Source organism: Halichoerus grypus, chromosome X (assembly GCF_964656455.1).
Source record: "Halichoerus grypus chromosome X, mHalGry1.hap1.1, whole genome shotgun sequence".
In the NCBI taxonomy this organism is placed as follows: Eukaryota; Metazoa; Chordata; class Mammalia; order Carnivora; family Phocidae; genus Halichoerus; species Halichoerus grypus.
The window spans coordinates 96,331,992-96,356,026 of record NC_135727.1 but is presented as its reverse complement, the minus strand read 5'-3'; the positions used below and the strand labels follow the sequence as shown (position 1 = coordinate 96,356,026).

The following is a 24,035-nucleotide window of genomic DNA, read 5'->3' as shown; positions in this document are numbered from 1 at the left end:
CCTTTTTATTGCTTCATAGCATCCCACTGTATGGATATGCCATCCTTTCTTCATCCGTTTCCCTGATGGTGAAAACTTGGAAAAATTTTAGCCTAATAGGTGTGTAGCCACTGAGGTTTGGTTACTGTGTGTTTTGTTCTTGGCAGGTCCTTCTGGTTCTTCTTCAAAACAGTTTCCCTGTTCTCTGAAGATATTTTTCAAGATTATTGATTTTAAAATATACGCACAGTTGTTTAAAAACCTTGCGTCAAGTGGGATTGGGTTTGTTTCTGCTGCCTGTCATTTCAGTAGGGTCTCTGTTGGGTCTGTCAGGCAGGTCTTGTTTCCTTTTGTGCCTGTAGGTTTTTTGTTTTTTATTTTTTTGACTCGTTGGTCGCTGCCCTAGTAAAAGTTTATGTGGGGGGTTAGAAAGGGCTCTAGGATGAGGCCTAGCATAAAGTGTTCTCCTTCAGAGACTTTCTTTTCATTTGTAACAGATACAGGGAACTACTATTAGTAAAGGAGAGGCCTCAAATCAAGTGTAAGGCTGGAAGTCCCCTGACCGTCCCAGGCTATGTGTATCTGGGTACAGAGCTATTCAAGGCGGACCAGCGGCCATGATTTTTTTAGGGAAACTTTGTTTTCCTTTTATTTGTGTCTTTGGCTTTGCTCAGTAACAAGGCAGCCTTCTCCCCAGTCCCCAGCTGTTGAAGGGCAGCAAGGGCACACTTCTCTGCTTGCTCTTAAACCCGAGGGCAGAGTCTCTGCAGTCCCGACAATGGGGGACGGGTCTCCTAACAGATCCCCCTGCTTGTACAGGCCTTAGGTCTTAACCTTGGTTCTCTGGCAGAAAAGTTTTCAGTAATAGACGTGTCCTCTTGGCAAAATGGGCCAATATGCTGCTCTACTTTCTATCACTCGATTAATGGCTTTCACATAAAAACTTGTCACTCAGTTGCCCGATGCCTTTTTGGCTACTTAATGCTTTTAAGGTAATATTCAGAAACATATTTTCTGCAGCACTTTTCTTTTCTTTTTTTTTTTTCAGCAGGAGGATCGATTTAGATAACCTAGTCCACCATTACAGGAGACAGGGAGCAAATCTGCTTTTCCCACTGCCATTTCTCAGGATTCTTCCAGAGGACTTGGGAGTTCTAGGTGTCTGTGAAACAGGATTTCTACAGATGATCTGACTAGGGAGAAGAGGTCTGGAATCTACATAATTCTTTTAAAAAATGGCAGCAGGTTAGAACACATTTTGTCAAGCGTAAATGTCACTAATGACATAATAACATCCATCATGAAAGTGACTCAGAAATCACGTCCATCCTAATGCTTAAACTCTTCCTTGAAGATGGGGCTGCAAGGCAGGGCCAGATGGAAGGCTGCCCGCCACTTCCTCTGGCAGGGCCTGTGAGTCCCCATGGAAAATGATGCCATCTGAAGTTCTTATCCGCCCTGACAGTCTAAATGTAAGAATATTTTTGGAAACATGGGATAGTGACGGAGGCAATCACGCAAAGGAAATTAACTGAGAAATCCCTGTAACTAGTGAGAAAAAGGGGTGAGAAAACAATTCTCAATGTCTGCGGACTCAGGGCCTCTGGGGTCTCTTAGCTAGCTTCAAATATTTGGGTACGAACTGCCCCAATGCCTACTGGTTGCTATTTTTGGTTGCATGAAACAAAACTCAGATATAAAGTCATCTCTTTGCTAGATTTCTCATATATTGCTGAAGTACAGACGAATGCAAAATCACCAGCATCTTTCAAAACACAGTTAAAGTTAGCAAATAGTAACAATGGCAGAAATAGATTTTACTAAAATATATAGTAATCTGGAACTCCTTTTCTCGCAGTTAAAAATGGTGTCAAAAAGCTCTCTGACTTTAACCTGTTTCCACCGCTTGAACTTTCTAACAAAATAGGCATTTTTAAAGAGTTCGCAAGGTAAAGAACGAAGCTTCTGGCTGCCTTTTTCTCCTAACAGGGAAACCCATTTTACCTTCAAATACCCTGAATGACCCTGAATCATAGCCTTTGAGGTTTTCCCCGCTGCTGGTGGGGGGTGGAATGAGCACCGAGAGAGCATGCAGAGGGGCAAGGAGAGGGTGTTTTAAAACAAACAAAACAGGGACGCCTGGGTGGCTCAGTCGGTTAAGTGTCTGTCTTCAGCTCAGGTCATGATCCCAGGACCCTGGGATCCAGCCCCGGGGGGGGGGGGCGGGCAGGCTCCCTGCTCAGCGGGGAGTCTGCTTCTCCCTCTCCCTCCACTCCCCCGCCCCGCCCCCACCCGTGCTCGCGCGCACGAGCTATCTCAAATAAATAAAATCTTTAAAACAAAACAAAACGCAGTTCTAAAAGGATTGAAGCAGCATGTGGGAGTGGGGGGCTGTGCTAAGGGACCAGGAGGTGACCGTGACCTGCGACCTGAGGGCTAGCCACTCAACCTCCCTCTAGACCTTCCTCTCCTTTTATGTAAAACCAAGACCTGACTCTAAGCAGGAACTTGCAAGATGCTGAGGATTTAGAGTTCTTGGATGACTAATGTGAACTTTGTTTGGCTAGCAGAGCAAACAGGTTTTACACAATAGAACAATAGAAGGTTACAAACGGATGGTCGGGGCTTTGTTTTTATTGTAAAACAAAACGGAACAACAAAAACATACCATTCCTGAAGTTCAGGAGAAGGAATGAGACCTGCGGTTCCATTTTTGGAGTTTTCCAGTTTACCCTGCCACCAGTTGTGATCGTCCTTACTAATAATCTGGATAATGTCACCAACTCTGAATCGAATGCCAGCTTCTTTGCAGGGGATGAGGTCATCCTTGGCTGGATCATATTCAAATTGTGCTCTTACATAGATCTATAAAACAGGAGTCTGTAAGAAGGGCTGCCTCGGCGATGTGAAAGCAAACAGCTCTAACGTAATAACCACACACCAACACTTACAATACGAACAGGACATTAGATGGTGAAGCCAAATGATGCATGGAGATAGGGCACAGAACTGCTACCACTAGAAACAATGGACGACCTCTGATGGGTGCAGGCTCAAGCCTCTGCTGTTCTTAATTGGAGGGAACGCTGCCAATACTTGTTTAATAAAGATCAACACTTAGCACCTGCTTTTACTGTAACAGACTAGGTCTCTAATTATAGAGAGGTATGCTTAGCATTTTTAAGTCTGCATATATTTAGCTGACGTTATGGACATGTTGTCATGATCACGTGGCAGCGTTTACACCATATACACAAACACTCAGGGGAGGCTTTAACCCCAAAGCAGCACGTGATACAAAAGCAGCAAGCACTCTGTGTCGGTCTCTTGCTGTAAAATGCCTACAAGACAGCTGTGTGTGGCTACACACTGCTGATAAACTTAAACGTAACGTACACAGTTTTTAAAGCATTTAAAAAAATCAATCGTGTTATTAAGTTTTTAAGAAGGATTTCGGCTTTGTATCTGTATTTTACTCTTCCTAGAGAAGAAAAATAACTGAATCCTAGCTTTGCCACGTGAAAGCAGCACAGAGCTTCAAGATATGCAGAGTTCAAGGCTCTGAGTTTTAGGATATGTCAATGTAATTAGTAAATATTATAAAAGGAAACAGATGAGCACATAAGGGGTTATCATATGGCAGCATTTTATGAATCACTGTGTTTCCAAATGCTTTAAAATAAGGTGCTAGATATCTAATGTTGCATCACTTATGCAGTCTGAAGAATAAACTATGGGTGAATTCTCTCAGGTGCCAATTTACGCACACCTAAACCCCAAATCGGATTATCTTTGGACACCAAATTCCAAGAAAATTCCCCATAAAAATTCTACCTCTTGAAATTAAATTTGAGTATTAATGTTTCAGTCACTGTAAAACCAACCTGAAGGCTTTGGAATTAGTGCGTGATTATTCTGTTCAAGTTTTCTTGTCAGAAATCCAGCCTGTAAAATTAACCTATCTCTGCCTTTGCACCTGAAATGCATACTCTTAAAGTGCTTGGCAAACTGGAAGCTGCTTGCTGGTGGCAGGCAGCATGTCACTTTCCCCGGGTGACCCAACAGAGGAATATTGGGATGCAAAGCCAGGATGTTCTGAGTTTTCATTGTAAATGGCTTTTAGAGATCCACATGCAAATACAAATTAAGAAAAAGCCTTGAAAATTTCAGAAAATTATTGCTTAAACATAGTCATCAGCACATACGTTTTAGTTATTCTTAGAATTATAGGAGTTTTGCAACCTTTCACAATTTTTTCCCCCAACGCCACAGGCAGGCCCATAAGACCCCCCCGAAGGCTGAATTCTTAAACCATCAGCACAAGTTTATCAGGTTGAAATTACAATAACCATCACAGCTACAAAGATGTGAGGAAAAAAATCCTTATAGAAAATTAGTCATGTGTAATGTGTTAAAATGAAATGGTACAAGCTCTCAATGCTTAAATGTTATGGTCCAAAATGCAGACATTATGGGATGGAAAGGGTTAATAAAGGATTGGCTATTAGCAGCTCAGTTTAGAGAAGTTTCTATAGAGGATATCTATTCACCTGTCGTCCTTTTGGTTGGGTAGTTGATGGCAAGTCCTGTAGAATAAAGCCAACCCAGGAGAAAAATTTTCATTTACTTTTCGAGAGTACAAGGTAATTTGTGTGTTATGTTACAATATGGTTAAAAAATGAGCTAGATTTCAGTTGTAAAGAGATCATATACATTATTCCATTTCTCAGAAGTGTTGAGTTATTGAAAAAAATCAAACCCAGGCCATTTAGCAGCAAGCTGAGGAAAGCAGGTAAGTTTAAGCAAGAGAGAAAATGTGTTCTTAAGAAACAACTCAGCATCTTCAACACAAAAGCCACTGTGAGTGAAACGGCCCTACCAGAAACAAAAACAAAACCCCAAACTTAAAAGAGCTGTTGCCCTTTTTAACTTAGTCACTGCAATCATTTCAGTTTTGAGAAATTCAATGGCTATATGGATTTTCACCATCTTCAAAGTATTACTTGTTAAACTATTATAAACGAATTCCTTTGGTAGCCTATTTGGAAGTTAAAAACAAAGGTCGTTAGGAAATTTTCCTCCATACTTTCTCTTACTGATATCATTCCGTTTGAGATGATCTCTAAATTATTGACAACTTTATCTGATTAAAGGCAGTTGATGTGTTTTTAAAGGGCACGTGGATAGCAAACGAACGATATTGCTGCATTTAGTGAAACTCGCGGTACGTTTCAACAGCAGTATCAGCAACTTAAGATTTTGTTACCCCGAAAGATCAGACGCTTGCACTTTAAGTGCTTCCATTTAAGTAAATGAAAAACAATTTTTTTCATATTCCAAAATGAATAGTTCTGAAAAAAAAAAACGGTAAAATTCCAAGTTCAAGTCAAAATATCAAGTACTTTGTGTTAAAGATGTGATAACAGCGTGGCTTAAGTGCAGTTGGAAGCCAGTTCCTTTTGCTTTTCATATCCAGGCAAGGCTTATAATTCACAAAAATATGTGCACGGACCACAATAACAGAGGGCACACCAATTCGTAACGTAGATAGCGGAAACTAAAACAGGTTGCTGATATCACTCAGAATAGACAACTACAAAGCCCGAGAATACCCAGATGCCTACTCTGCAAAATCCTTCTGTTTCTTCATCTTTCTCCAATTAAAAAAAAAATTTAGAAATTTCAACAAATTGTCACTTCATATATCCTTTTGCGTTAAGTCTGAGCCAAGTCAGAGATGCTAAGTGGGGTGACACAGAAATATTTTGAGTGTGACCAAAGCAATCTCGAACTCCAGTTCTTCCAATTTAACTAATCAAAGGGATTTTTTTTTTTTTTTTTCACGAGAAGAAAATGTTGAAAAGATTTTCCAGGAGTAAACTGCATTGTAGCTGTAGTAGCCTTGTATGTGGGCAGAAGACAGTATTTGCACTGAACACATGTAACTAGAACACTCATGGCGGGTGGCCCCAACAGAATTGCCACACTTTGCTGTGTGGAGCTAGAGTTCTTACCGAAACAGAATTGTTAGTGCTGCTATGACCATTAGCTGGGGACTGCCTGGAAGTGGAGGGGGACTCTCTCTGAAATAAGACACAAGGTTCATTAACACAGAACACAGCGGCACAGACAGAGATATTCACATCAACAGTTCCAACCACAATCTGACAACCGTTTCCTCTGGGGTTTGGTTTCTTAGCTGCAAAGGCGCTATACTGACTTACTTGCATGATTTCACGGAAGTATGAAAAAATGTTTGCAGTTGGAGGATTCACCTATTGTACGCGATGATCGTGTCATTCATGAGAATTTCCTTCCTGTCTCCAACACTCTATAACCTTGGCTGACTTTAAGTGAGACCCAGAAGAGGGAATTGATATTAAAATCCTATCAAGGACTGTAAAATGACAAATATTACTATACACTTCTTGTGCTGAAGATCCCAGCTGCCTAATTTTTTATTCAAAATTAGGTTTGAAAAGTACTTAATAGTTTTTAGGTACCTCAGTGTCAAAAATTACTGAATGACTCATTTGAAGTGAAACAAATCTAAAAAAAAAAAAGAAAAAGAAAAAGACTTCTCATGTTGTAATCACCTTGGAGTCTTTCCAGGACAAATATTACTAATGAGGGTAAAAGACAGACATCCACCAGAGAAGAAACCTTTATTCTTTAGATCATTTTAGGAGACTGATTAAAACAATAACCTTGAGCCTCTAAAAATATTACACTTTTGGCAAAGGTCCCAGGAGGCATAGCCACTCTCCCTAGATCCGTGGTCCTCGGTCACACTCTCTAGACTGTGTGAGACACTTGCAATCCTTTCTGGGCTCCATTCCCTTATTGTCCAAATCAGCTTTAACGACGAGCACGAGGAGAGGAAGAAAATATGCACTGTAGCATTTCTGGTTTAGTGGAGTTCTTTGAAACCTTTGAGATGTACATGTCTGCTCAAAAGACACTTGTTTTTTTCTAGAAGACAGACAGAAAACTTCTGGAGCTTGTTAGCTTTTTGAATAATGGGCTCCCTTAGACGAGCATTCTCTAATGCTCATGAGCAGATCGGTTTCTAGGTGCCACCCCCAGAGACTCAAGTCAGCAGGGCCAGCGTGAGGGCAGGGGTCTCCCCTCTCTTGCCCGGGGGATGCTGATATGGGTGGCCAGCGGGCCCTTCTTTGGGAAGTACTACCCTAGCTGGGAAGAGTCCAACCACAGGCTTGAATTCTGCCAGAACACCTGAGGGTCAAACAGGTTGGGGGTAGGGCTAGGAGGGGAGTATCATTTTTTCTACTCTTCAGAGATAAAGAAGGCAAGGGGGGGGCTCTTCTGACTCAAGTGCAGAATTTACATGTGTAATACTGGTCCCACCCTAAAACTAGTTCCACCACTTAAAAAACACAAGAGAAACTTGTATATTAATAACTAACAATATCCCCTAGTTAGCTAAAAAAACACAGATCAACTGTATTCACTAAATGTCTTCAATGCTGAGAAATGGTATGAAGACCACCTATGATTTTAGAATATTAGAACGCTTCACATGAGAGGTGTGTATATGACGTTCTCTCTTCCCCGGAAGGTTTGTGTTCTAGGTTACAAATTTCAAAACTGTGACTCCTGGAGCAGAAGTAGCTCTGCATTTTCTTTTAAAATATAGTTATTAATTGAAGTTCCATAGAAAGCCACCAAGAGGAGCTCAAAACCTGATAGAACAGAAACCCCAACTGTCATGGTGCACTAAAAAATATCCTTGACCAAACTACAAATTCTTAGACATATCTTCGATAGGTTTAGAGAACAAAACATAAAGCCTCTTGAGTTTGCTTATGAGATCTACAGCATTCCTGGGGCCTGGAAGAGGCATCGTAATTTCTCCCTCGACTTCTCCTGAGTACAAATTCAATTTTCTAGATGAGTTCCAATAAGTTACTTGTCAGTCTCGAAAATTAACTGTAGGAAGTGTGTACTTCACACTGATGTACACAGACTTGGAAGATGCACACAAAAAGAACAAGCTTCAAATAATTATGCTCAAGCTGAATGTGCAATGACCGAAGGATGACAGACCCTTCATGCCAGTCTGTATTTCCAGATATAAAAAGAATAGATTTTGGAATCTCATTTAATGACTGACATGAAACTGAATATTAATACTATTAGGGTGGAGAGCTACAATTTCTATAGGATACACCTACCGTGAGAAAGAAACTTTGGGGTTGTATTACCCTAGGAAACTTACTTGCTTATGAATCACATAGTGTTCCAAATTGAAACAATTTCACAGAAGGTTGCAAAAGCTTCTACTCCTCTCGGAAAGTCAGTTATCAACTCCTCACGGACTTAACATCTGTCCAGGGACTTCTCACAGTTTTTTTTTTTTTTTTTTTAACACCCCAATCTTAACAGAAATAGATCACTTCTCAAATTCTTGGAAAGAAGAACTATCTGTGTGATTTCTTAATAAGGGAAGTGAATGTACTTCCTGGAAATATTATTGCAATTATCTTTCTTTTTTTCCTCAGAGACGCCATTTGTTCTTACTAAGCCTTCTGTCATTACTTGGAGCCCCTCTAGATTTTGCTGCGGTCCCAGCCTGCAGGTAGTTAAAGTGCTGAGGAGATCCCCATGGAAGCAGGGCTGAGTAGGTGAATGGAACCTACTCTGTTCCGTTATCTTTGTTGTAAAATTGGTGTGCAGTGATCAACAGCACAGGCAGAAACAACTTCCCAGAAAGCCAAAACATTCAGCCATCAGCAGACAGTTAGTTAAGAACCCAGAGGAGACAGGGGTGGGGTGGGGGGTGTTGTGCAAGAGCCATTACCTCACAGGACGATGACTGAGTGCGGTAACTTGGCACGATCTTGAAGGTGATACTCCCCCGCATTTCCCGCTGGAGGCAGAAGAAAGGAGAGCTCTCTTAACACACAAATGTTGCACACAAAGACGCGTGAGAAACCGCTCGAAATGTGTGTGTGTGTGTGTGTGGGGGGGGTAATTAATGCGAGTCAGCTGAGCACGCAGGGGCCTAAAACGAAATGGACATAGAATGTAGGGGCTGCTCACAGGAATAGACACTGTTCTCGGGAGAAACCCTGCAAAGTCAAGGCCGATTGCCTGGTTCGTGCAGCAGCGGTGGAACAGACCTCTGGCGGTTCCCTTTTTATTGACACACATGCAGAAACCTCTAAGTGCCTTTCAAAAGCAAGCATGGATTGAGCCAGACAACAGAGTAAGTAATTACATGAAAATGATATTTGGTCTGCTGCATGGTGATGGTGTACTCCGTTCAATTTGCTTTTTCTTTCACAACGTTGGCCTCATGGATTTTGCTGTCATGAGTCTGTGTGCTTATTTCACACCTAAGAGATAGCCATGGCTTGGGAGGCCGCTGTGTTGTAGTTGGAAGACGGCCCAGGACCAGAGGTCCCATACGTCTGCCTCTGCTCCGGACGGCAGTGAGCACAGGCCAGGGGCCGCCAGCCTGCTTTTTTAATGCAAGGCCAATTGTGAACACAGATTTTGGATGTGTACGGTCAGAAACAGCCAGGTCTACTCTGTCTTTCCTTCCCTCTGTGCTGCAGAGAGATCCAATGCAGCTGGCTATGACTCAGCTAAACAGGAACACGGCTCCTGACGTTGCTGATGTCAGCAGGATGGAGGTCGGTGAGAGACTAGTTCACATATACGCACAACTGGAAAGGTTATCTTCACACATTTGCCCAGTAAGAAACAGGAGATCAAGGAGGAAAGGAGAGCGTCGAAGCCCATGCTGCTCGATGGGCAAGAGGTTTCCAAGCTCTGTTGCATGTAAACAGTTTCCCAGTTGTCACTTCTTATGAATGTTGTAGAAATTCAAGTCCACACCAACGGTGGGATCAGAAATACTCTGATTACAAAAGAATACCGCTTATTCGTGCATTAAAAAACAAGCTAACAAACTGAAAGTCAATCTTGGAACAAAGACAGAGAAACCTGCATGTACTCACAAGCATTTTCTGCAGCTGTTCCACTGTTTGGTTAGCCACACTGATGCCATTAATTTCTCGAATCTCATCACCGACGTGAAGTGTGCCTAAAGAAATGACACAATTATAAACACGAAATGATATATGTATCATTTATAACAAAATCCAAAGGCAGCAATGTAAGTAATTAAAAAAATTAAGCTAACTATTGAAGGCCAGTGTTTCAGAAACAGGTACAGATTGGCTCATGTGGTAAACTCACCAAAACAGATACATCTACTTATGGAAGACACACTTTCGAAAGATGGCTGTGGAAATCTGCTTATTTCTCTGAGAGAGGCACTGTGTATCATGGTTTAAAATGACAGTTTCTAGATCTAGACTGTCTGGGGGCAAATTTCAGCCACATCCCTTACCAGCTTTAAGATCGTGGGTAGGTTACCAAAACTTTCCATGTCTCAGTTTTCAACATTTACAAAATGGAGATGAAAATAGTACCTATTTCATATGTTTGCCTTGAGGATTTAGTTAGTTTAATACACATAGAAGAATCAGAAGTGTTCATGGCACTTAGTAAAGTACCACTGAAGCGTCTGTTATCATTTTCTACCATTCTCATCATGATTATCTACCAAATGTGATACAGAGAATTGTGATAATACCTGTATAACACTAAACTTACATTAGACCAAACACAGTCCTTTTATAATAATTTGGTAGGCATTTCAGGGTCCTCTAATACTTCAATTGGAAAGAGTGACCAAGAACCAATGCTTAAATAGGGAGTTATGTGAAATTTTACTTCCTTATTTATAAATTGTGCATATGCTTACATACTGGCTGGACATCGTTATGAAAGGTCACAGCATCTTTTAGAGGTACATACTAAAATGCACATAAAGAAAATAAGACCCCTGAGATTTGCTTCAAAATAATCCAGGGGGGTGGACAGTAGGGGAAGGTACAGATGATACTGGTGTGGCCATGAATTAACAGTGACTCTAGTGGGTAATGGGTATGCGGGTGATCGCAGCACTCTTCTTTCCACTTTTCTCTACTTGAACTCACTGCACTATTCTCTCTACTCATGTTTGAAAATTAACATAATAAAATAAAAATCTGGGGACTTTTGCTTCCAGTGTGGCTGGTTAGTCACTGGAAGATGTTCTCACAACTGTATCTCACCTAGGGTACACCTCTTGAAGTGTTACTGGTCTCACAAAAGGAGGACGAATTCTAAGAGCACTTCCTACTTCCATCCCTACCATCCACTCCACACAAAAACCCGTGAGCTGGCTCCAGAGTGGTGGCAAACTAAGGGTGGAATGAAACAGTGGAAAGGGTGGATGCCACAGTAGCATTGCCTGCTAGCTGGATTCTGAGCCTTGGGCCAACAGCAAGGGACAGAAGTTGACCCCAGGAATCTGGAGGGAGGCAAGATCCAGATTGGTGGCACTCCACGGTAACTAGTAGAAGAGGCAACAAACTCCCTCTGGAGGAAAGTGTACCCAGTTTAGGCCCACAGGACTTCCACTAATTAGGACAAACAATAAGCTCACAATCAAAGGTCACCAAACATACAATAAGGCAAACTACTATGTGAGTCATCAGAAACAGAAAAAACAGATTTAAATCATCAAGGAGGACAGATACTAGAATGATCAGATACAGAATATAAAAAAGCTACATGTTAAATATTAGAAAAAAAAAATAAAGGACCTAATTGTAAGGATGAGCATGCAACAAGAGACTATCAGATGTGAACAGATAGATTTGAAAATAAAAGTAAGAACAAGTGACTAGTACTTCTAGAAAAGAAAACTATAACTGGTGATATAAACCAGTGAATGGATGAGTTGAACAGGAATTCAGATATGGCTGAAGAGAGTTTCAGTGAACTAGAAGATATAACTAAATAAATTACCTAGAATGCAGGCCAGAGAAATGAGGGAAAATAGGAAACAAGAAATAAAGAAAATAGGAAAAAAATTAAGAGATACAGAGGAAATGTCTAACACATGTCTAGTGGAGTTCAGAAGGAGAGAATATGGAAAATGCAGAAGAGGCAATATTTGAAGAAATGATGGTTGTAAACTTTACTGAACTGATGGAAACATGATTATGCAGATCCAGGAAGAATAATGTATCCTAAACAGGATAAATAAAGAGAAAGCCATGCTGGAAGGTAGTAAAACTATAGAACATCTAAAGACAAAGATCTTTCCCCCCCCTTAAAGACAAAGTTCTTAAAACAACCAGAGAGAAAGGAGAGATCACCTACAAAGCAAGGACAATTGTAGTGACATCAGACTCCCCAATGTCAAACAATGGATGCCAAAATACAACAGAATGGTAACCATTAGCCTAAAATTGTGCTCTCAGCAAAACTAATCTTCAAGATTGAGGCTGAAATAAAATACTTGCAGAAAAATACCACCTGAGAGTTTATCAGCAGGAGACTAGCACTAAAGGAACTTCTAAGGATGTACTTTAGGAAGAAGGAAAATGCTCCCCAAAGGATTGTCTGAGATTTAAGAAGGTATAGTGAGTTTATACCTGAAACTAATATACCAAACACTTGTATGTTAACTATACCAGAAACAAAATAAGATACAAGGAATGGTGAGTAAATAAAATCATAAACATTTATGTAAATCCAAGCAAAAATGGTCATATTTTAATAGTAATTTCAAATTTGTGAATTTAGAACAGGACAGAACTCAAATACTGGGCAAGAATGATATGTAAGTGAGGAGTGTGATCAGATTTAGTGTTCCAATGTCTTTGTATTCTTTGGGAGTGGGGTTAAGATACTGTTTCACTTTAGTATACATGATGTTAAATACGCAGGATAAAATTTCAAGGTAACCACCTAAAAACAGAAATAGAGTGCTGAAATTCTAGACTACCAGGGGAAAAAATGGAACAAAAAATGAACAAGAAAATCAATAAAAAAATGGAATAAATATAAATTAAAAAGATGAAAGAAATCATCACAATAAATATTAATGGACTAACCTTGTCCATTAAAAGACAGTGATCCTCACAGTGCATTAAAAAATGAAAAACTCAGCTTAAAAAATTCTGATGCATACAAGCACAGAATGGTTGGAAATAAAAGGATGGAAGAAGACATGCTGGCAGATACTAACATAAAGTTGGGATAAGTATGTTAATATTAGATAAATAGGTTTTAAATAGAAAGTATCAGTAAGGATAGAAATGGTGACCAGGTATTTCTAGGCACCTAATTAGACAGCTTCAAATATATAAAGCCAAAATGGAGAGATCTATAGATAGAAATTGAAAAACTCTACTATGATAGTGAGATATTTCAGCAATTACTGATAGGTGAGACAGACAAAAAAATTAGTCAAGATATAGAAGATGTGAACACTGATATGAGGAATTCTTAATCTCAGGAAACAAACTGAGGGTTGCTGGAGTGGGGGGTGGGGTGGGAGGGATGGGGTGACTGGGTGATAGACACTGGGGAGGGTATGTGCTCTGGTAAGCGCTGTGAATTGTGCAAGACAGCTGAATCTCAGATCTGTACCTCTGAAACAAATAATGCAATATATGTTAAGAAAAAAAAAAAAGAAGAAGATAGCAGGAGGGGAAGAATGAAGGGGGGGAAATCGGAGGGGTAGACGAACCATGAGAGACGATGGACTCTGAAAAACAAACTGAGGGTTCTAGAGGGGAGGGGGGTGGGAGGATGGGTTAGCCCGGTGATGGGTATTGAGGAGGGCACGTTCTGCATGGAGCACTGGGTGTCATGCACAAACAATGAATCATGGAACACTACATCTAAAACTAATGATGTAATGTATGGGGATTAACATAACAATAAAAAAATTAAAAAAAAAAGATGTGAACAAAAAAATTAACCCCAAGCCAATCATCATATAGAGAACTCTCCATGCAACAGTTAAAGAATAAACATTCTTCTTAAGTACACATGGATTATTTAAAAAACTGATTAAAGTGCTATGCCATCAAGCAAGTCTCAACAAACCTCAAAGAAATGGTACCATACAGACCACACTCTTGACCACAGTGCAGTTAAGTTAGAAGTAAATTATAAAAAGATACAAAATCTTCTTAGATGTGGTATGTAAAAAACACTTCTAAATAAATGTGGGTCAATGAAAGATACCATAATAGGAATTTAAGAGTACTTAGAACTGAATTACAATAAAGATGCTTTATAATAAAACTGGTGGGATACAGATAAATGAGTACTTAAGGGTAGAGTTTAGACTCAGATGCATATATTAGAAAAAAAAAAGACTGGGATAAATGAACTAAGTGTCTAATTAAGAAAGTTAGATAAAACCAACAGGAAGTAGAATGAAAGAGATAAATAGAAATCAGGGCATAAAACAATGAAATAGAAAACAAACATACAACGGGGAGAATTAAGAGAACCCAAAGTGGGTTTTTGAACAAACCCCTGGCAAAGTTGATTAAAAGAAAAAAAGACAAGGCATGAATAAACAATTTTAAGAATGAACAAGGGGACATAATTATAGAGATGGCAGGGAATAAAAAGGTAAGAGAACACTATGCAGAAGCTTACTACAATAATTTTTTAAAACTTAAGTTTTTTAAGGAAAATGTAATTTACCAAATTTACTCAAGATATAGAAAGCCTGAATAACCTTATGAATGTTAAAGAAATTGAAGCAGTTAAAAAAAAAAAAGAGTCTTTCCTGGGGTGCCTGGCTGGCTCAGCTGGTTGAGCATAAAACTTTGTATCTCAGGGTCATGCGTTCAAGCCCCACAGTGGGTGTAGAGCTTCCTTTAAAAAAAAAAAAAAAAAAGTCTTTTCTAAAAAAACCAAAATCAAAACCAAAACACCAGGCCTTGACAGTGTTATAGGCAAGTTCTACCAAACTTTAAAGGTATGAATCATTCCAGTATTCTACAAAGTCCTTCAGAGAACTCATGAAGGGAGAAGGCTCTCCACGTCATTTTATGAGGCAATGTAACTTTGAAACTAAAATCCAGTAGAGAAAGACAAGAAAGGAAAATTAACTACTGGCCAGTCTCACCCATAATTACAAATACAAAAACTCTAAACAAAACATGAGCACACAGAATCCGGCAGTACATACAAAAAAAAAAAAATAATAATAACCCACAGTGAGTAAGCTGGGTTTATCTGAGACATGCAGAAGGGGTTTATCATTAGGAAATCTTCAAAAGTCATTCACTACCTTAATAGATAAAAGGAAAAAACCCCCAAATGATCTCAGCAGATGAAGAGCATTTGGTAAGATTCAAAACTCAATCATAATTAAAAGGCTTAGCAACTAAGAATATAAGAGAACTTCCTCAACCCTAATAAAAGGCATCTCACTAAAATTCTATAGTAAATGGCATTCTTCGTGGGGAATCATGGGAAAGCTACCTTTCAAAAACAAGACTAGGAGGAGGAGGTCCACTACACCACTTCTATCAGAGATGGCAGGTCCTAGTCACACAGTAATATAAGAAAAAGAGATGACAGAAACGATGTTGTGACTTCACTGAATTTATAGCAAATTATTAAAATAAGAAACAGAAAATTCATCCTGGAGTCTAAAACCAATTCTCCCATGTGAGCGCTGTCTACTCCTGCAGCCTATAAAGATTCCCCTGAAGGCAGCAGTGATGCTGGACATCATCTGTGTACACAGGGGTCAGGAAGGCATGAAAATGCTTCTGGTGTTACTTCTTGCTCTCTGGGGTTAAGGAAAAAGTAAAGAGGGTGCTAAGGAAAAAAAAAAAAAAAAAGAACAAAAAAACTCCCCCCAAAAACCCTGATCTCAAAGAAAGGAAGCCTAATTTTTGGACAGGAGAATCATTTCTTGGATCAGCCTGTAAACACTAGCACCTATAACTCAGCCTTTTCAAAGAGGAGGCTACGCCTGCATGTGCAAATCTTGCCCACCCGAGAGTTAGTGAAAGTTCCCCTTTCTCAAAAACTCATTCTTTGTTTACTTCAGGCCTTAGTGAAGTCCCTTCTCAGAATGACTGCAATTACTGTAGTAGGTATTAAAAACTTAATCCAGATTAGATAGCTCTTATTTTACCGTTTAATTTTTATATTATTTATCAAACTCTAATTTCCTAATTTAGAAAGAGTATATCTCATTCCTGAGTGAATGAGAAATTCATGAACTGTCATTATATATCTCTATCCATAAATGAATGTACATATGTATGTCTGTATGTCCCAGAATAGATGCCTCCCATATATCCGGGGGCCAGGTATGATACTTTGCTTTATCCCCCATGGTCTTTCATAAGTCAGGATCCAAATAGTAATTCAGAGATGTTCCAGTAACAGAACTGTAATATACCCTCCCCTCCCTTATCCACAGGCTGGAGCATGTACAGATGAATATGAACAAATGGAGACCAACAGCGATTAAAACCAAAGACAGATAATTTAAATAGATCATTTATGTGGACCACAGATTAAAGACTGTTTACATGGATCATAAAAAATACTTTCACTAGGCTACAGGAACAAACAGTTACGGAGGGAAAGAATCACATATGAAACTTACCTTGCCTGTGAATCATGCCCCCGTGCATAATTCTTGCAACAATACAATGATTTAGCTCATTCATTTTTAAAGTGATTCCCTGTAAAAAGTTAAGTAAAATAGAATTATTATTCCCTTTTATGTTTGTGATTTCACTGTAGATAATTTTATTTACAAAAGTTAGGAAAACATTCAAGAAAATACGGAAAATGAAGGAGGAAAACCATCTGTTACTCCACCATGCCATGACAAAAATGTTATTTTTGGTATTTTGATTGCTCTAATAATAGTAATACATACATTCTATATTGTGCTTTTTCTTTTTTAAAAAAAGATTTATTTATTTTTAGAGAGAGAGAGAGAACACGAGCAGGAGCGGCAGAGGAAAGGGAGAGAGAATCCCAAGCGACTCCACACTGAGTGCAGAGCCCGATGCAGGGCTTGAGCCCACGACCCCAGAGATCATGACCTGAGCTGAAATTAAGAGTTGGGAGTTTGACCAACACCTTAGTGCCCCTTAATGTGTACAATTTGGTGAGTCTGACATACGTATACATGTATGAAACCATTACCATAATGAGGAGCATGAAATATCCATCACCCCTAAAAATTTCCTTGTGCCTGTTGGTAATCAACTCCCATCCCTGTACCCCTTCCCCTACCCTATGGCCCCTCATTGGGTATGTACTCTTTTTTGTTGCTTTTTTAAAATTCACAGTGTTAGGTTTAATCACATTGTTGTATGTATCAATGGTTAATTCTTTGTCCTTGCTGAGTATTCCACTGTATGGATATATCACTTTGTTTATCCATTCATGGATTGAATTTTTTCCCTAGCTTTTGGCTATTAGAAGTTAGCTGTATTCCTGCATTAGTCTCCACTTGGTCATGATGTATTCTTCTTTTGTTAAGATACGGGTTTGTTTGAGTTTTTGCAACTATATTCATGAGGGATACCAGTCTGTAGTTTTCTTTTCTTTTACTGTCTTTATCTGGTTTTGGCATCAGGGTAAAAATGCTAGCCCCTAATAATAATAATAATAATAATAATAATAATAATAATAATAATAATAAATGTTGAGAAGAATTCCTTTCTTTTCAATGTTTTGGGGAAAGTTTGTGTAGAATTGGTATTATTTCTTTATTATATGTTTGGTAGATTTAACCAGTTATGCCATCTTGGGAGTTTTCTTTGAGGAATGGTTTTTAACTACAAATTCAATTCTTTTTTAAAATTTTATTTTATTATGTTGTGTTAGTCACCATACATTACATCATTAGTTTTTGATGTGTTCCATGATTCATTGTTTGCATATAACACCCAGTGCTCCATGCAAACCATGTCCTCCTTAATACCCATCACCGGGCTAACCCATTTCCCCACCTCCCTCCCTCTAAAACCCTCAGTTTGTTTTTCAGAGTCCATAGTCTCTCATGGTTCGTCTTCCCCTCCGATTTCCCCTTCATTTTTCCCTTCCTACTATCTTCTCTTGCTCTTTTTTTTTTTTTTTTTTTTTTAACATATAATGTATTACTTGTTTCAGAGGTACAGGTCTGTGATTCATCAGTCTTACACAATTCACAGTGCTCACCATAGCACATACCCTCTCCAATGTCCATCACCCAGCCACCCCATCCCTCCCAACCCCCACCACTCCAGCAACCCTCAGACTGTTTCCTGAGATTAAGAGTGTCTTATGGTTTGTCTCCCTCTCTGGTTTCATTTTGCTTCATTTTTTCCTCCCTTCTCCTATGCTCCTCTGTCTTGTTTCTCAAATTCCTCATATCAGTGAGATCATGATACTTGTCTTTCTCTGATAGACTTATTTCGCTTAGCATAATACCCTCTAGTTCCATCCAAGTCGTTGCAAATGGCAAGTTTTCGTTTTTTTTTTGATGGCTGCATCATATTCCATTGTATATATATACACCACATCTTCTTTATCCATTCATCTGTTGATGAACATCTCGGCTCTTTCTATAGTTTGGCTATTGTGGACACTGCTGCTATAAACATTGGGTGCACGTACCCCTTCGGATCACTACATTTGTATCTTTGGGGTAAGTACCCAGTAATGCAATTGCTGGGTCATAGGGGAGCTCTATTTTCAACTTTTTAAGGAAGCTCCATACTGTTTTCCAGAGTGGCTGCAGCAGCTTGCATTCCCACCAACAGTGTAGGAGGGTTCCCCTTTCTCTGCATCCTCGCCAACATCTGTCGTTTCCTGACTTGTTAATTTTAGCAATTCTGACTGGTGTGAGGTGGTATCTCATTGAGGTTTTGATTTGGATCTCCCTGATGCCGAGTGATGTCGAGCACTTTTTCATGTGTCTGTTGGCCATGTGGATGTCTTCTTTGCAGAAATGTCTGTTCATGTGTTCTGCTCATTTCTTGATTGGATTATTTGTTCTTTGGGTGTTGAGTTTGATAAGTTCTTTTTTTTTTTTTAAGATTTTATTTATTTATTTGTCAGAGAGAGAGCGCGTGTAAGCAGGGGGAGCGGCAGAGGGAGAAGCAGGCTCCCTGCTGGGCAAGGAGCCCGATGCGGGACTCGATCCCAGGACCCTGGGATCATGACCTGAGCTGAAGGCAGACACTTAACTGACTGAGCCACCCAGGCATCCCGAGTTTGATAAGTTCTTTATAGATTTGGGATTCTAGGCCTTTATCTGTCATTTGCAAATATCTTCTCCCATTCTGTTGGTTGTCTTTTGGTTTTGTTGACTGTTTCCTTTGCTGTGCAAAAGCTTTTTATCTTAATGAAATCCCAATAGTTCATTTTTGCCCTTGCTTCCCTTACCTTTGGCGATGTGTCTAGGAAGAAGTTGTTGCGGGTGAGGTCGAAGAGGTTGCTGCCTTTGTTCTCCTCTAGGATTTTGATGGATTCCTGTCTCACATTTAGGTCTTTCATCCATTTTGAGTCTATTTTTGTGTGTAGTGTAAGGAAATGGTCTACTTTCATTCTTCTGCATGTGGCTGTCCGACTTTCCCAACACCATTTGTTGAAGAGACTGTCTTTTTTCCATTGGACATTCTTTCCTGCTTTGTTGAAGATTAGTTGACCATAGAGTTGAGGGTCCATTTCTGGGCTCTCTCTTCTGTTCCACTGATCTATGTGTCTGTTTTTGTGCCAGTACCATACTGTCTTGATGATGACAGCTTTGAAGTCTGGAATTGTGATGCCACCCGCTTTGCTTTTCTTTTTCAACATTCCTCTGGCTATTCAGGGTCTTTTCTGGTTCCATACAAATTTTAGGATTATTTGTTCCATTTCTGTGGAAAAAAAGTTGATGGTATTTTGATAGGGATTGCATTGAATGTGTAGATTGCTTTGAGTAGCATAGACATTTTCACAGTATTTGTTCTTCCAATCCATGAGCATGGAACGTTTTTCCATTTCTTTGTGTCTTCCTCAATTTCTTTCATGAGCGTCCTATAGTTTTCTGAGTACAGATCCTTTGCCTCTTTGGTTAGATTTATTCCTAGGTATCTTATGGTTTTGGGTGCAATTGTAAATGGGATCGACTCCTTAATTTCTCTTTCTTCTGTCTTGTTGTTGGTGTGTAGAAATGCCATTGATTTCTGTGGATTGATTTTATATCCTGCCACTCTACTGAATTCCTGTATGAGTTCTAGCAGTTTTGGGGTGGAGTCTTTTGGGTTTTCCACATAAAGTATCATATCATCTGCAAAGAGTGAGAATTTGACTTCTTCTTTGCCGATTTGGATGCCTTTTATTTCTTTTTGTTGTCTGATTGCTGTGGCTAGGACTTCTAATACTATGTTGAATAGCAGTGGTGATAGTGGACATCCCTGCCGTGTTCCTGACCTTAGGGGGAAAGCTCTGTTTTTCCCCACTGAGAATGATATTTGCTGTGGGTTTTTCATAGATGGCTTTTATGATATTGAGGTATGTACCCTCTCTCCCTACACTGTGAAGAGTTTTGATCAAGAAAGAATGCTGTACTTTGTCAAATGCTTTTTCTGCATTTATTGAGAGGATCATATGGTTCTTGTCCTTTCTTTTATTAATGTCGTGTATCCCATTGATTGATTTGCGGATGTTGAACCAACCTTGCAGCCCAGGAATAAATCCCACTTGGTCGTGGTGAATAATCCTTTTAATGTGTTGTTGGATCCTACTGGCTAGTATTTTGGTGAGAATTTTTGCATCCATGTTCATCAGGGATATTGGTCTGTAGTTCTCCTTTTTGATGGGGTCTTTGTCTGGTTTTGGGATCAAGGTAATGCTGGCCTCATAAAATGAGTTTGGAAGTTTTCCTTCCATTTCTATTTTTTGGAACAGTTTCAGAAGAATAGGTATTAATTCTTTAAATATTTGGTAGAATTCCCCTGGGAAGCCATCTGGCCCTGGGCTCTTGTTTGTTGGGAGATTTTTGATTACTGCTTCAATTTCTTTGCTGGTTATGGGTCTGTTCAGGTTTCCTATTTCTTCCTGGTTCAGTTTTGGTAGTTTATACATCTCTAGGAATGCATCCATTTCTTCCAAATTGTCTAATTTGCTGGCATATAGTTACTCATAATATGTTCTTATAAGCGTTTATATTTCTTTGATGTTGGTTGTGATCTCTCCTCTTTCATTCATGATTTTATTTATTTGGGTCGTTTCTCTTTTCTTTTTGATAAGTCTGGCCAGGGGTTTATCAATCTTATTACTTCTTTCAAAGAACCAGCTCCTAGTTTCGTTGATCTGTTCTACTGTTCTTTTCGTTTCTATTTCATTGATTTCTGCTCTGATCTTTATTATTTCTCTTCTCCTGCTGGGTTTAGGCTTTATTTGCTCTTTTATTGCTCCTTTAGGTGTAGGGTTAGGTTGTGTACTTGAGACCTTTCTTGTTTCTTGAGAAAGACTTGTAGTGCTATATACTTTCCTCTTAGGACAGCCTTTACTGCATCCCAAAGATTTTGAACAGTTGTGTTTTCATTTCATTTGTTTCCATGAATTTTTTAATTCTTCTTTAATTTTCTGGTTGACCCATTCATTCTTTAGTAGGATGCTCTTTAGCCTCCACATATTTGAGTTCTTTCCAACTTTCCTCTTGTGACTGAGTTCCAGTTTCAAAGCACTGTGGTCTGAAAATATGCAGGGAATGATCCCAATCTTTTGGTACCTGTTGAGACCTGATTTGTGACCTAGGATGTGATCTATTCTGGAGAATGTTCCATGTGCAGTAGAGAAGAATGTGTATTCTGTTGCTTTAGGATGGAATGTTCTGAATATATCTGTGAAGTCCATCTCATCCAGTGTGTCATTCAAAGCCCTTATTGCCTTGTTGATCTTTTGCTCAGATGATCTGCCCATTGCAGTGAGGGGGATGTTAAAGTCCCCTACTATTATTGTATTGTTGTCGATGTGTTTCTTTGATTTTGTTATTAATTGGCTTATATAATTGGCTGCTCCCATGTTAGGGGCATAGATATTTACAACTGTTAGATCTTCTTGTTGGATAGACCCTTTAAGGAGAATATAGTGTGCTTCCTCATCTCTTATTACAGTTTTTGGTTTAAAATCTAATTTGTCTGATATAAGGATTGCCACCCCAGCTTTCTTTTGATGTCTATTAGCATGGTAAATGGTTTTCTAGCCCTTCACTTTCAATCTGGAGGTGTCTTTGGGTCTGAAATGAGTCTCTTGCAGGCAGCATATTGATGGGTCTTGTTTCTTTATCCAATCTGATACCTTATGTCTTTTGATTGGGGCATTTAGCCCATTTACATTCAGGGTAACTATTGAAAGATATGAATTTAGTGCCATTGTATTGCTTGTAAGGTGGCTGTTACTGTATATTGTCTCTATTCCTTTCTGGTCTATGTTACTTTTAGGCTCTCTCTTTGCTTAGAAGACCCCTTTCAATATTTCTTGTAGGGCTGGTTTGGCGTTTGCAAATTCTTTCAGTTTTTGTTTGTCCTGGAAGCTTTTTATCTCTCCTATTTTCAATGACAGCCTAGCTGGATATAGTATTCTTGGCTCGTATTTTTCTCGTTTAGTTCTCTGAATATATCATGCCAGTCCTTTCAGGCCTGCCAGGTCTCTGTGGAGAGGTCTGCTGCCAATCTAATGTTTCTACCGTTGTAGGTTACAGACCTTTTGTCCCACGCTGCTTTCAGGATTTTCTCTTTATCTCTGAGACTTGTAAGTTTTACTATTAGATGTCGGGGTGTTGATCTATTTTTATTGATTTTGAGGGGGGGTTCTCTGTGCCTCCTGGATTTTGATGCCTCTTTCCGTCCCCAAACTAGGGAAGTTCTCTGCTATAATTTGCTCCAATATACCTTCTGCCCATCTCTCTCTTTCTTCTTCTTCTGGGATCCCAATTATTCTAATATTGTTTCGTCTTATGGTATCACTTATCTCTCGAATTCTGCCCTCGTTATCCAGTATTTATCTCTCTTTTTCTCAGCTTCTTTATTCTCCAACAGTTCGTCTTCTATATCGCTAATTCTCTCTTCTGCCCCATTTATCCTTGCAGTTAGAGCCTCCATTTTTGATTGCACCTCATTAATAGCCTTTTTGATTTTGACTTGGTTAGATTTTAGTTCTTTTATTTCTCCAGAAAGGGTTTCTCTAATATCTTCCATGCTTTTTCAAGCCCAGCTAGTATCTTTATAATCATCATTCTCAACTCTAGTTCTGACATCTTACTAATGTCCATATTGATTAGGTCCCTGACAGTTGGTACTGCCTCTTGTTCTTTTTTTTTGAGGTGAGTTTTTCTGTCTTGTCATTTTGTCCAGAGGAGAACAGATGAATGAGAATACAAAATGCTAAAAGGATAACAATGACCCCAGAAAAATATACACTAAACAAATCAGAAGAGACCCGAAATCGAGGGGAAAAGAAAGGGAAAGAAAGAAAAGAAAAAGAATATGATCAGGCTGGTGAATAGATCAGAGCCACACACTACATTTTGGGCGTATTTTGGTCGGTTAGAAGAAACTGCCTCCCAAAATTTTAAAGAAAGAAAAACTTATAATTGTACAAAAATAAGGGTAAATACAATGAAGGGATGGAATATGACTGCAAAGATGAAAATTATAAAAGATTTTATAAAAGGAATTGATAAGATAAAAAGTTGGTTGAAAAAAGAAGAAAAATTAAAAAAAAAAAGGGGGGAGAGAATATGATCAGGCAGGAGACTAGAACAAAGCCGCCATACACTAGAAATTTAGGGTATATTTTCGTCTGTTAGAAGAAAGTGTATCCCAAAAATTTTAAAGAGAGAACAACTTATATATATACCAAAAATAAGGTTAACTACTATGAAGGGATAGAATATGACTCTAAAAATGAAAAATAAAAAAGATTTTTAAAAAAGGGATTGATGAGATGTTGGTTGAGAAAGGGAAAAAGAAAAATTAAAAAAAAAATAGAAAAAGAAAATTAAAAAAATTATCTTTGAAAGACTAAAGAATCAGGGGGAAAAAAGCCATGAACTCTATGTGCTGTATTCCCGTGGTGCTGGAGTTCTGCTGTTCTCATTGATTGGTAAACTTGGTCTTGGCTGGCTGTTCTTGCTGATCTTATGGGGG

General features: G+C 39.1%; 1 protein-coding gene across 13 annotated transcripts in view; it reads right to left on the bottom strand.

The window, feature by feature from the left end:
• The window catches only part of CASK (calcium/calmodulin dependent serine protein kinase), a 343,515-nt gene that overhangs the window by 26,620 nt on the left and 292,860 nt on the right, over positions 1–24,035 (bottom strand). For 6 of the 13 annotated variants that reach the window (XM_078064623.1, XM_078064622.1, XM_078064625.1 and 3 more), the window contains 6 exons: positions 16,505–16,583; positions 9,966–10,051; positions 8,801–8,869; positions 5,994–6,062; positions 4,530–4,565; positions 2,648–2,844 (listed from right to left, as the gene is read on the bottom strand). In XM_078064623.1, coding sequence (XP_077920749.1) covers positions 2,648–2,844; positions 4,530–4,565; positions 5,994–6,062; positions 8,801–8,869; positions 9,966–10,051; positions 16,505–16,583 — 536 coding nt within the window. The remainder of the gene's footprint in view (positions 1–2,647; positions 2,845–4,529; positions 4,566–5,993; positions 6,063–8,800; positions 8,870–9,965; positions 10,052–16,504; positions 16,584–24,035) is intronic. The other 7 variants (XM_078064629.1, XM_078064631.1, XM_078064632.1 and 4 more) reach the window with 3 other exon arrangements.